Genomic DNA, 14,438 nt, shown 5'->3' with positions numbered 1-14,438 from the left:
CCCCTCCAGCCAGCCCATAGCAGCCTTCAGGCATTGAGATAGTCTCAACAGCATCGCTGACTCAATCAGAAGTCAAGCTCTACAACCAGGTATTATACACATATTGATGATATCTAATCCCATGCTAGGAGGTAGTCCTTCACCAGCCTCATCCAGTTTTTAAATAGAAACTCCCTTGGATGTCAGGTTTGATTTGTCCTCTTCTACCAATTCCAACTGGAACCAACCTTGAAGAAAGGACAGTCATTGTCACACTGTGGTGAGGTTGTTTTTTGAACTGGAGATAATATAGTTTTGCAAGGATAGCAATTGGCACAAAGAAATAAGACAGCAGAGGCATTTTGCTTTTTTTTATCACATATAATGAATTTATTCACAGCAGGTATTTATGACAACAGAATATACAACAGCTCCAAAAAAGCTCCATACTTGTTTGCGCTCTGATTCTGAGGATACAGATAAACCCCCAAGTGGGCTCAATTATTCTCAGAAAGCTAAACGACCAACCTTCAGAGTGCTAACAACCAGGTGACTGCAAAGAATATAAATCCTTCCATTCCTCACCATTCAGTCAGAACTGAAAAAGCTTCTTGGATGAGAAGTGAAACATTTTTGAGGAATAAACCAAGAAAGTCCAGATGCTTTTTGGAAAAGCAACTTTGGAACAACCAAAATTCACAATCTCAATTATTTTATTTATTTTATTTTTCAATTTATATACCGCCCTTCTCCCTGAGGACTCAGGGCGGTGCACAGCCAGAATTAAAAACATGAAATACAAATATTAAAAACAATTAAAATCTATATAAATTTGGCCCAAAATTTAAAAAACCACAAACCAATTAAACATTTAAAAAATTTCTTCCTAAGCCACCCCGGCTTGTTGGAAAAAGTGGGTTTTAAGGGCACGGCAGAAGGCACTGAGGTCTTGGATTCTCCTTATCTCTGGGGGCAGTTGATTCCAGAGGGTAGGTGCCCCCACAGAGAAGGCTCTCCCCCTGGGGGTCACCAGCCTACATTGTTTGGCTGATGGCACCCTTAGGAGGCCCTCTCTGTGGGAGCGCACGGGTCGCTGGGAGGTCGTCGGTAGCAGCAGGCGGTCTCGAAGATAGCTAGGCCCTATGCCATGGAGCGCTTTAAAGGTGATAACCAACACCTTGAAGCGCACCCGGAAGACCACCGGGAGCCAGTGCAGCTCGCGCAGGAGCGGTGTTACATGGGAGCGCCATGCTGCTCCCATCACTACCCACGCTGCTGCGTTCTGGACCAGCTGGAACCTCCGGGTGCCCCTCAAGGGAAGCCCCATGTAGAGAGCATTGCAGTAGTCAAGGCGAGAGGTGATGAGGGCGTGAGTGACTGTGCACAGGGAATCCCGATCAAGAAAGGGCCACAACTGGCGAATCAGGCGAACCTGATAAAAGGTCCCCCTGGTTACAGCCGTCAGATGTTCCTCCAAGGACAGCTGCATATCCAGGAGGACTACCAGATTGCGAGCACTTTCTGTGGGGGCCAAGGACTCGCCCCCAATAGTCAGTGATGGAGTCAACTGACTATATCGGGATGCCGGGAGCCACAGCCACTCAGTCTTGGAAGGGTTGAGCTTGAGCCTGTTCCTCCCCATCCAGATCCGCACAGCCTCCAGGCACTGAGACATCACTTCAAGGGCATCGTTGGGGTGGCTTGGGGTGAAGATGTACAGCTGGGTGTCATCAGCGTACTGATGGTATCTCACCCCGAAGCCACGGATGATCTCGCTCAGCGGCTTCACATAAATGTTGAACAGAAGGGGCAAGAGGACCGATCCCTGCGGCACTCCACAGATGAGAGGCCTCGAGGTCGACCTCTGCCCCCCTGCCAACACAAACTGCGACCGGTCGGAGAGAAAGGAGGAGAACCACTGCAATACGGTGCCTCCCACCCCCAACTCTTCCAGCCAGTGCAGCATGATACCATGGTCGATGGTATCAAAAGCCGCTGAGAGATCTAACAGGACCAGAACAGAAGAGCAACCCCTGTCCCGAGCCCTCCAGAGATCATCAACCAACGCGACCAATGCCGTTTCCGTGCTGTGCCCAGACCTGAAACCCGACTGGAACAGATCTAGATAAGATGTTTCCTCCAGGAATTGTGGAAACTGTCGCGCGACCACACTCTCAACAACCTTCGCCATGAAGCGAAGGTTGGAGACAGGACGATAGTTGGCCAATATTGCTGGATCCAGGGACGGCTTCTTGAGGAGAGGCCTCACCACCGTCTCTTTCAAGGCAGCAGGGAAGTAACCCTCACTCAACGAAGCGTTGATAACACCCTGGAGCCAGCCTCGTGTAACCTCCCGGGAAGCCAGTACCAACCAGGAGGGACACGGGTCCAGTAAACATGTGGCTGTACTAAGTCTCCCCAAAATCCTGTCCACATCATCGGGAGTCACAGCATCAAACTCCTCCCAGATAACATTCTCAAGACTATTCCTCGTCACCCTGCCCTGATCTACCCAGTCAGAGTCCAAATCCCCCCGGATCTGAGTGATTTTGTCATACAGGTATTGTCCAAAATCCTCCGCCCTGCCTTCCAGGGGATCCTCCCGCACTCCCGGATGGAGCAGGGAGCGGGTCACCCTAAACAGGGTGGCCGGACGATTCCCTGATGACGCAATAGAGGCGGAAAAGTAATTAAACTTTGCCATCTTTATCGCCACTAGGTAGGTCTTAATATGCGACCTTACCAGTGTTCGATCAGATTCAGCGAGACTGGCCCTCCAACCGCTCTCCAGGCGTCTTTTCCGGCGCTTCATTTCCCTCAGCTCCTCAGTAAACCAAGGAGCTGCGCGGGATCAGCACCGGGTCAGAGGCCGCAAAGGCACGACACGGTCCAAGGCCCCACCAGCCGCCCGATCCCAGGCGGCTACCAGGTCCTCAGCCGAGTCATGTGCTAGATCCTCAGGAAATGGCCCAAGCTCCATCTGGAACCTATCAGGATCCATCAGGCGCCTGGGGCGGACCCATCTTATTGGCTCCGCCTCCCTGTGGCGGGGTGTAGCGGTTCGAAGGTCCAGGCGAAGGAGCGAGTGATCTGACCATGACAAGGGTTCCATGTCTATATCCCCTATAATAAGATCACTCAACCATTGGCCAAAGACAAAAATCAAGTCCAGAGTGTGTCCCCCCCTGTGGGTGGGGCCATGAACTAGTTGGGTCAGGTCCATGGCCGTCATGGAAGCCATGAACTCCCGAGCCGTCTCAGATGTTTCACCGATGGACGGCAAGTTGAAATCACCCATGACCATAAGCCTGGGTGTATCAACTGCCACCATGGCTATCACGTCGAGGAGCTCGGGCAGGGCCATTGCCGCGCGGCAAGGAGCCAGGTACGCAAGCAACAAGCCCATCTGAACCCCATGACCCCATCTCATAAAGAGGGATTCACATCCGGCAATCTGTGGCACAGTGGTCTTCCTCGGACCAAGACCTTCGTTAATAATAATCGCCACCCCCCCGCCCCTCCCCTGGGCCCTTGGCTGATGAAATGCTCTGAAGCCTGGTGGGCACATCTCAACCAGAGGGACCCCTCCCTCCGGGCCCAACCAGGTCTCCGTAATACCCGCCAGGTCCGCTCCCCCCTCCTGTATGCAGAATATAACACAGTACTGGCATTCACTGAGTGCAGGTTTCCTCCTAGGTCTTCCTCCCAGAGACTAGCCCTTTCTAGCTCTCCTTCATCCTTTCTTTCTGTCTTCTTCCCTCATTTTTGGGATTGACAAGAGAAAGAATAAAACAAATGAATTGACTGGAATTTACTGTAATAGTGCACTCAGTATGGGTTGACTTTCTCCTGGAACTGCTCAGCTGAACAGCCATGTTTCTCCATTGGGGGATGAACTAGGGCTTTGCTGTCAATAACTGATGTTCTCCTTCCCTTCTAAGCATTTGGGGGAAGCTTTTATTCCTCTGGGTCTTCACTTCTCTTTTTCCAGAGAAGCCATCCCTGGACTTTTCTTCTCCCTTTCGACTATGAACCAACTATACAATATAGTTGTATACTATAGTGTACAACTATTCTGCACACTATATCTCTTTACAATCTTTCTCTTCAGCCATTCCATTCACTCCATGAACAGACTTTTTTTCCTTTTCTTTCTCCTCTTCTCCTTCTCTCTGATGTTTAGGCATGACTACTAGAAACATATGAGATGATGGATGTCATCCCAGGCCTCTAGTCCCTAACACCTTTATATCAAATTGGACCAGTGGGATTACTGTCTTGACATCTCACCTCACCAGACCTGATCAGCACTTAGGTTAGCTCCTCAGGCCTCATGATAGCATAGCTGCCTTCAAGACTAGAAATGAACTATTATTAATTTTTTGCCCTTTTACCCACTCCAACAGAGCAGCAATCATGCGAGGCTACTAGAACCCAGATGGTTAATCAACAGCAATTGAGGAAGGATTACAAAAAAGGGAAGAAGAGTCTATAATTATATACAGTAATGTGCCTTCAATGGTATTATAATGAATTAAAATTACACAATAGTAACTTCCTATATTTGAGAAATGATCATAATATTTTCTGTATATAATAAGGTAATAAATTATAGCTTCCAGTAAATTCAAATAGTTCAGATTCTTAGATTTAGGAAACTGTGCAGCATTCATTTGCTGGAGAGATTTTTGTATTCATCCATTTCTTTGGTCTCACAAAATTTGCTTCCTTGTTCCTATTAAGAATAAAATACAGATTGAGTCATTTTCAGGGATAATTTGATCACATTAATTTAGATGTTAAAATGTTGGGCACAACTTCTCTTTGGGATCATAAGCAATTTGGGATGATTTACCAATCTAGGGGAAATTACCAGTGATAAAACCAAGATCACTATTAAACTTATTCCCATTCTGCCTGGACAAGTCAAAAACTGGCTTACACAAGCAAAATCCAGAACAAATTTATTGGGGACTCCCAAGTTGCATACTTGTCATTGCACTAGTGTCAGTGTTTAAAAGCATTTGAATCACACCTTTCTTTCTCTTCAAAATTATTTCAAAATAACTCTTATATCATCAAAATAATCTTGTAATATTAGCAAAGTTTAGGAGACTTTCTAATTTTACATTCTCCCATTTTAAACTACTAAGCCACCGAAATATTTTCTTGGTGTCTAATTTCAAGGTAGTCCTTTATAAAAGCACAGATATTTCAGCTGCCTTTTAATTCTTTACACTTTACTCCTGGCTGGCTGTGCTTTCTTTCAATACCCCTCACCTTCCTTAATAGTCCCAACATCCTACATGGGGAGAAGAAAGTACTAGAAAATCAGATTCATTTAGCCTGCCTGAAGAAAAAGCATATTCATCACCTGTGCTATAACAGAATCATATCCAGTGAATATTCTGTGAGTATTGAAAGAAAAGCTTACATTCTGCTTTCTGGCACTCCCCCATGATGGCCACACAGTATGGACTTTATAATACTTGAAACATGCTTTTTTGTAGTACTGTTGCTCTGGCTAACTAACATGGGTTTTCTTGTATTTTAAATTTACTTTTCCTAATGTACTGCCAATAATTTGCCATAAACATTAACTTTCAATTAAAGCCTCACTTTTAGAAACCAGAAATGACAGGAAAACATTCAATATCTTGCAGATAAAAGTTCCTTTTTTTATTCTGAATGCAATACTCTTTTCTATGGCTATGCATATTATTGGGAGGTTCAATTCTTATGATGTAATTGGACAGATTATTATTTCTAAAACAATCAACTTTTACTTTGAAGTTCACTGTTGTGCAAACATTAAAAGTAAATTTAGACTATTTTTCCAGATTTCCCACCCCCGCTTGTCATTGGGAGATTTCACTTTATTAAAGTACTCTGATAAATAGCTCTTAAATGATCTTCCAATTTGGTTGCTTATTGGAAAAATTAACCCGAACCAAGGGCCAGATTTGGCCATCACCTGGCCATCCCCCCCAAAGCAATAGGAAAGACACCTACTTCTCCTGCACATCCTGAGACAGGATTTTTCTGTGGTAAAGTTATTATTGTTGCCACCACAGCCACTGTAGGTGAACCTCTCACATGTTTTTGTCCTAGTATTGTAATAAAAGCGAGAGACTGAAGCTGAACATGATCCTTCTTCTTTTGGACTGTAACAAAGTGAAGGAGAAGCTTAAAAGAAAAAAAAGGAAAAAAATCATTAGTATACGACACGCTTTAATTGCAGGATTACAACAACAAAACCCATTTTGGACATGAGCAATTTTAAAAAAACAATAATAGCAGTCTATTTTGGTTAACTAATTAACCATAGGCATCAGTGGAATAAATTTGCCTAAATCTGCAATTGAGGTCTTGTCTCCTTGCTCCTTTTGAATTCAGATGTGACATTCCCATGCTACAGAAAGGGAAAAACATCAATTACAACTTTGCAACTGCTAAAAGTTGAGGTACCTGATGTAAAGCAAAGTACGTACAGTAATTCCAGTCAGTCTCCCTTATTATGTCATTCAAGGAATCACAACTCATACACATCTCCCAAGTACTTAAAACTAAAATCCTATGGCATTTCTGGTCTCCTAGATAAATGGACAGCTGCCTTCCTGTCAAACAGACAATAAGTGGTCAAAATAGGAAGCACTATATCAAATCCTGTACATGTTAATAGCGGTGTTCCCCAAGGCAGTGTTTTAGGTCCAACACTCTTCATACTTTATATAAATGCCCTTTGTGATCATATTAAAAGCAACTGAGTTCTCTTCGCTGATGATGTTAAACTATTCAACACCACCAACAATGCAACTTCCCTTCAAAAAGACCTTGACTATATGTCAGATTGGTCTAACAAGTGGCAACTTCAAATCTCAATCAACAAATTCTCTGTCTTGCACATAGGCAAAAAAAATCAAAACATAAAATACAAATTAGATGGACATGACCTTGTAGATGACCCTCACTCTGTCAAGGACCTTTCTAAAGATCTAAGTGCCTGAGCCCACTGTAACAACATTGCCAAAAAGGTATTAAGAATTGTTAACCTAATCTTGTATAGCTTCTAGTCTGGTAATGTTGTACTACTAACTAGAGCATACAAAACATTTGATAGACCAATTCTTGAATACAGCTCATCTGTCTGGAACCTGCACTGCATATCAGACATAAATACAATCGAGAGAGTCCAGAGATATTTTACGAGAAGAATCCTCCATCCTCTAACCGCAATAAAATACCTTATGCCACCAGACTCCAAATTTTGGGCGTAGACAATCTAGAACTATGCCGACTTCAGTCTGACCTAAGCACAGTACATAAAATTATCTGCCACAATGTCCTTCCTGTCAATGACTACTTCAGCTTCAACCACAACAATACACCAGCAAATAATAGATACAAACTCAAGGTAAACCGTTCCAAACTTGATTGCAGAAAATATGACTTCAGCAACAGAGTGGTCAGTGCCTGGAATGCACTACCTGACTCTGTAGTTTCTTCCCCAAACCCCCAAAACTTTAACCTTAGACTGTCTACTGTTGACCTCACCCCATTCCTAAGAGGTCTGTAAGGGGCGTGCATAAGTGCACCAGCGTGCCTACCGTCCCTGTCCTAATATTCCGTTTTACTTACTCTTTTCATGTATTCAAATTATGTTTATACTTTTACCTATTATTTTATATATGCTTGACAAATAAATAAACTTAAACTATTTCGCCTTCATTCTGAAAAAAGCAGTAACTAGTTAAGACACTTTTTCCAACAACAGAATACCATGAACTCTCTTGGAAGGGGGAAATAGTTGAAATTTCTATATTTCCTGATGGTTTTCATGGAAAGACATTTCAGATGTATCTTCAAATAATAAGAAAAGTAAATTCAATACAGTTCATTTGCCAGAAATATCTGAAAATGTGAGGAAAAAACGTACTGCTAGTGGTAAAAATTCAGCTGTACAAACATTCCAAAGAGGTGATTTACAAATTAAAACATGCCTCACATAATTGTTAAAGAAGTCATAATCTTTGCTAGATGCTAGATAACTTGTACTTGTTTGTATGCACATGTACATGTACACAGATATGCTTCTTTTGGTACTGCTAGGAAACCAAACTGAATACAAGTCTGAATATCTGTGCATACACTCAGAAACGCAACTCAAATCCATACTGAAAAACATTTGAAGCAGCCATTAGCCCTGCAAAGAATATGGCTGCTTAACGGAATAACAGAGTTAGAAGGGACCTTTGAGATCTTCTAGTCCAACCCCTTGCTCAAGCAGGAATGCTATACCAGTGATGGCTAACCTTTTTGCCGTCACGTGCCAAAAGCGTGGGGAGCGTGGGGGGGGGGTTGCAGGCATGTATGCCCACATCCATAATTCAATGTGCATAGCCCTTCTGTGCATGTGCAAGTGACCCCCCTGCACTCCCTCCCACTTTTGGCACATGATGGCAGGGTGGGACTGGAAGGCCCATTTTTCACCCTCCCCAGGCTTCAGAGGCTTTCAGGCTTCAGAGGCGTTCTAGGAGCCTGGGGAGGGCAAAAACAGCCTCCTCCCCTGGAGGCCGGAAATAGCCCATTTCTCGTCTTCCAGTGGGACCGGAAGGCCCGAAAATTAGCTGGCCGGCACGCGCATGTGCGTTGGAGCTGAGCTAGGGCAACACTAGTGTGCCCACCAATATGGCTCCGTGTGCCACCTGTGGCATGTATGCCATAAGTTTGCCATCACGGCCCTATACTATTTCAGATGAATGATTATCCAATCTCTTCTTTAAAACCTCCAGTGTTGGAGCACCCACAATTTTGGAAGGCAAGTCATTCCACTGATTACTTGTTCTTTAATACTCTGAAGATAAGCTTTTTCTGCCTTAATATGTTTGTGAAACATCTTTCCCCTACTTTTTCTTTAACTTTTGTGAAAAGCAGTACGTTTATCTTATAAACCAAAATGTCAGACATAAAATTTTTTAAAATTGGGGATTTTTAGGAACAGCTAAAGTTCAGCATGATAGGCTGAATGGATCTTTCAGAACATAGGCTTCCAGTTCATTTAGTACTTATAGTATGGGTCAAAACCATCTCAGGATAAGACTAAAAGCGGTTATAAATTGATTAGTTCTTAGAAGGAGAAATCATTAATAGCCTTTAACTTCAAGAAAATAGATTATTGCTTCAAAATTTCTAGAGGCAAAAATAAAGCACAATGTTTTCAAAAGACAACAGGTGGATGGGGCAAATTTATTTACAAGTATTGATAATAGGTGACTTTGACAGCATCATCTGATATATAGCGAAAGCAGATATAAAAACATCCCTTCCAGTGGTGAAATCCAGCAGGTTCTAACAGGTTCTGGAGAACTGGTAGTGGAAATTTTGAGTAGTTCGGAGAACCGGCAAATACCCCCTATGGCTGGCCTCAGAGTGGGGTGGGAATATGGATTTTGCAGTATTCTTCCCCACAGAACCGGAAGGGAAAAATTTTGGATTTCACCAAAATGGGTTGGGTTGCCCTGGGTTCTGACCGGTTCTATAGAACCAGTAATAAAACCGGCAGGCGGCTCCGCCCACCAACCCTGATGTCATCAGGAGGCTTCTGCACATGCACAGAAGAGCCCGCGTGCATGTGAGTGAAGCAAGCTCACGTGCACGGCCCCATTGCGAACTGGTAGTAAAGGTAAGTAGACCCTACCCCTGCCCTGATCCCTTCCATTATATGAAAACCATTTCTGTTTGCCAAGGTATGAACAACTAATGTCTGAGATCTTCCCCATCCAAACCCCAAAAGTTAAAGTATAGTTAAAGCATCTCTCACTTTATTTGCAAGAAGAAATAATTTTGTTTATCTTATTCTCAAAAGATATAAGCAAGATTTATTTGAGGTAACAGAAGAAAGGGATAAATTTAGAAAAGAGGTTGTTCAGAGATACATTACATTATCATTCAAAATGTCAACAGAGATGAAGGAAACGATATACCTTTATTATCTTATTTACTACAGAAATCTTTTGAATGGTCAGAGCAAGCCACATCAAAGATAAAGTTAAGGGAATAAATTCTGCTTTCTGGCCCTTCTTACACTTCCTAGATTGTTGTCTGCCTAGTAATAAAATGTTAATTACTTCTTCTTGGCAAACAGAAGTCCATGCAGGTGACTGAGCTGTCAAATCGGTTTTCGTTTCCAAAACATCCTCCATAATAAAACTTTTCACATCTCATCGTTCTGAGATTAAAGAAATATCTTGAAATGTAAGCGCGGCATATTCCTGGGTCATTTTCCAGCCTGCATATTTTTGGCACTTCTAAAATAAAAACAAAACCCAAGGAACACATTGAACATTAAACCATTGCGATGAGCTTTTATGTCTGGTATAGAATTTAATTAGTAATCTAGGAAATCCAATGGACATCAGTGTGCAATTAGTCACTAGTCACTGTAACTTATCGAACTTGTCACTTCCTCAATCCTGCCTTCCTATCAGTTGGGAATTTTTTTTTTTTAAGAAATAAAATAATATGTTGGATGTTCATGTTCCTCCCCAACAGATCTACATGGAAGAACAACCCACTCAGTTTTCTGAAAGACTGATTTGATTACTGAGCACTCTATCAGTAAGTTGATCCTAACTGTATCATTAAATCTGGTCCTGCTCAGTTTGGCACTGGAGAAGTTTATGTCCTTTCTCAGGTGCAAATCTCAGGTACATAAAAAGTATGCTCACATCTCCATTTTGTTCCTCTTCTCTAAGTTATATATGTTTCTTTAATCTTTCTTCACAATTCATACCATTGATCATCTTTGTTTTCTCTTTTCACAGTTTTTCACAGCAGAAGCACACATCTTTTCTTTGATCTTGATATCAAAGAAATCAAGGGCATGCTTTAAAAATGTACGGGGCATAGCAGTGTTGGCAAAAGAGGAAGATAAACAACATTTCCAGTTTTGGGGCAAGTTTATTCCAGTGCATAATAAGCATGCTTATGTCGTTAAGGCTGAGTGGGCCCTGTCGTCTAACAAATCCAGACAAGAGATATATTTATTTTCTCTTATTGGCTGACTTACAACTCAGTAGCCTTTGATTCTATTGGATTTATCAACCAGAGATGTTGCAGTCTAAGAAAACTGAAGTGAAGGAAAGTAGGAAAACAGGATTGATGCTTGTGGCAGACTAGCCTAGATCATACAATTAATAGAGATTTTAAGAAATCACACAATGGCTTGAATAACAAATTATATAGCAAAAGGGAAAGTAAACAACCCGATGAGTCTGAATAAAGTACCCTAAGTATTTTAAGATATGCATGTAAACTTTATAAAACACATTTAATGGTCTTCCTCAAAGAAAGTGGTTGCATATCAAGGTAACTTAATTCTAGGATATAAGGTTTAAAACTTGGACTTATTTTTATATCAACCAGATTAATAAATCAACCAGATTAATAAATTAAACAACATGAATTATAAAAGTAAGCAAAAGAAACTTTTCAATAATAACAATTTATCTAATTGAATCCACACTTGTTTTGAGAACTGAAATTTTAACAATAACATACTTTTGATCCGTTTGCATGTTTCTGAACACTCTGTAAAATCTAAGAAATTGTTGTCATTCCCTTTGCAACCGCCATATATAAACTGCTTGCAGGTTTGCGAGTATCTATCATAATGCCACCTGTAATGTATGGCCCGACAGGGTCCTTTAAGGGGTGGCTGCAAACAGATATCTGTACTCCCTGCCAGAAAAAGAGAGAAATAAGTGAGACAAGCAGCTCTGGTACAAAGCTTAGGTATAGAGAATAAAACACAATTAAGAAATAATTTTTAAAAATGATTTAAAATCCAAATATTACAAACATTTCATTAGCAGCATAACAACTAGGTTTCAAATAATAAAAATTTTAAGATATTATCCTCAATCATAAAAAAAGAAAAAGAAGGCATTTCCTTTAGACTTTTCTATTCAGCCTTTGCCCCTGATTTCAAAACATTTCTGGAAGAAAATATGTCCTGCTCATTCACTAGTTTCCCAAAATACTTAATTTCAGTCTATTCATCTGAACATGTTCCTTTGGTGAATTGAGTGGGTTGCATTATCATTCCTTCTCTGAGAATTTGATATTTTGCTACTTCTTCTACAAGTGATGGGCCAGGATGAGGACTAATCCTTAGATGCATATATAAAATCTTGTCATCAACATTCAAGAAAAAATTAGTTAATAATTCAGAGGGACACCACGGTTTGATGGAGAAAGAAAAAGAAAAAACAGATGTAAACGTAGAGAGTTCCTTATAGTATAGCACTATAAGACCCGAATAGGGTGGGTAATAATTAAATGCTGCTGATTATTTGACCAAAGTATTCTAAAACAGGAATACCAAGATCCAACAGGTTTTTTCATCCCATTTTAAATCACCACTCTCCTATTAGGGCCATGCTGGTTCTTCCTTGAAGTCTAATTTTAGGGAAGTTCATTGAAGCACGGGTAGTCCACTGGGGCAAACCTAAATCCGCGATCTGCATCCCTACAGTCTAAGCTCCACCGTGGGCAGCAAGAGGGAAGCACGAGAAGCGGCTTGTCGAAGGGACACTTATCTAGCGAGAACTCCATTCACATTCCCAGAAGAGCGAAATCCAGTTTGAGCGCAGCGACTTCCCCTTTTCCACCTCCTTTCAAGAGAGCGAAGGCGAGCGGCTCCCCATACCGATTACCTGTCAGTGGGGTGTCCTGGGCACACGCACTCTCTAGGAGTAGCAGCAGCAACGAGCACACCAAGAAGACGCAAGGGCTAGCCATGATTCAGAGTCGAAAGCAACCCAGACACCCGCGAGCGAGCCCCAAACAACGCTGGTTCTCTTCGGAACCCTCGCGCGCCTTTTTATTGAAATCCTGTTTTCCTCCCTCCGCCTCCTCCTGCTGGGCGACTTTCCAAGCTCAGCTCGGAAATAGGTGGGCCGAGGCCGGGTGATTCATGCTGTGATCTGGGAGCGAGGCAAATCTCTCCCGGGGGGCGGTGGGTGGAAACGGGACTGAGAGGACCACCCGCCAGCCGCCTTCTTGACGTTTACCGAAGTGGTTCTCCTCCTCAGAGGAGTAATGTTTGGAAAGAGGGATGAGCCGGGCTGGACGACTTAATTAGGAAGCCAGCGAGATGGAGAAGGAGAGGCCCCACAAGGAGATTTATGAATAAAATGAGTATAGTATAAAATCGGAAAAACCAGACTAAAACGGGAAAGTAGTGGTAGATTGAAAGAATATCACTCGAAGTTGGTCCAAGAAGTGGCTTTACACATGGCTGAATATTTGCATGCCTCATCAAGAGGCTGCTGACCTGTGTGTTCCTACTTCAACACACCAGAATGGCTTTGCCTGGATCCAGAAGCTAAACAGCCTTGACTGGAAGAGAGTAATTGGGTGAGGGTCCAAGATTGGAGGCCAGACTAGGTAGTTGAAAAATATATCCTAAGAAGGCAATGACAAAACACTGCCATCCAGTTGCCAAGAAGCAACATGAGCAATAATATGAAATCACCAGGCATCAAGTTCAGTTTAAAAGACCTTTTTATAACCCCCCCCCCAATACAACACCATGAAGCTAATGGAAAACTAAAATTGGGGTGGGTTGCTATGAAAGGTCTGATGTTTCAAACCAGCCTGATGTTTCAAACTTTTGGTCTGTACTGTAGTGTATGTAGTGTGCTCTAGTCAGAATGAGAATAAACCATGATGATTTGAATGATGGGAATTATAGTTCAATATATTGGAAAACTCCAGTTCACAGAAAGTTATGTTATATCTCACTTTACAGGCTAGTTCTAGAAATTTAGGAAGTGATCAACCATTGAGCTTCAGCCTTTGGAACAGAAATATCAAATATTGAGTGGTCCTCAACTTACAACAGTTCATTTGGTGACCATTCAAAATTAGAACATCACTGAAAACCTGATTTATTTTTCACATTTATAACCATGGCAACAGTCTCATGATCACCTTATCAAAATTCAGATAGTTGGCAACTGAGTCACTTTTATTACAGTTACTATGTCCCGGGGTCATATGATCACCTTTTACGCCCTTCTGACAAGCAAAGTCAATGGAGAAGGCAGATTCACTTAACAACCGTGTAGCTAATTTAACAACTTGTCAACAACTGTGCAAGGATGGTTGTAAAATGGGACAAAACTCACTTAACAAATGTCTCCCTTAGCAACATAAATTTTGGGCTCAATTGTGATTTACCAGATTTGAAACTGTATTTTGATGCATGTCTGGTCTGGCTAAAAGAGTGGGTGAATCTCCAAGATAAGAGACTACTTGATTTAGAAGGTCATGAATTAAAGTTTGGATGGCATAGTTATTTATGATATGACAAAGTTAAAGTTAATGTTGATTTCAACAATCACTTTGCTAAACATGCCGTACTAAGAGTTTGGAATAAATATAAAACAAGGTTT

The 14,438-nt window shown here is 42.0% G+C and overlaps 1 protein-coding gene across 1 annotated transcript; it reads right to left on the bottom strand.

The window, feature by feature from the left end:
* Positions 1–345: 345 nt before the first annotated feature.
* Positions 346–12,978, bottom strand: TFPI2 (tissue factor pathway inhibitor 2). Its single transcript, XM_034402019.3, has 5 exons — positions 12,696–12,978; positions 11,539–11,718; positions 10,107–10,286; positions 5,992–6,165; positions 346–4,714 (listed from the first exon to the last, which is right to left on the bottom strand). Exons 1-5 carry the CDS (start codon positions 12,778–12,780, stop codon positions 4,692–4,694), a joined length of 642 nt encoding a protein of 213 aa, XP_034257910.1. The 5' UTR covers positions 12,781–12,978; the 3' UTR covers positions 346–4,691.
* Positions 12,979–14,438: the final 1,460 nt, after the last annotated feature.

This window comes from Pantherophis guttatus, chromosome 4, assembly GCF_059756535.1.
Source record: "Pantherophis guttatus breed Tessera chromosome 4, ASM5975653v1, whole genome shotgun sequence".
In the NCBI taxonomy this organism is placed as follows: domain Eukaryota; kingdom Metazoa; phylum Chordata; class Lepidosauria; order Squamata; family Colubridae; genus Pantherophis; species Pantherophis guttatus.
Note: the sequence above shows the minus strand (reverse complement) of the source record. Positions and strands in the feature narration are given on the sequence as shown.

Excerpts from the sequence above, each read along its gene's own strand:
- TFPI2 (XM_034402019.3), bottom strand. The coding sequence starts at position 12,780 with ATGGCTAGCCCTTGCGTCTTCTTGGTGTGCTCGTTGCTGCTGCTACTC. Across the intron at positions 6,166-10,106 it reads CTTCTGTTTGCCAAGAAGAA|CTTCTCCTTCACTTTGTTAC; the intron begins GTAATTAACATT and ends TTTTCTTTTAAG. Across the intron at positions 4,715-5,991 it reads TCTCAGGATGTGCAGGAGAA|GAACAAGGAAGCAAATTTTG; the intron begins GTAGGTGTCTTT and ends TATTCTTAATAG.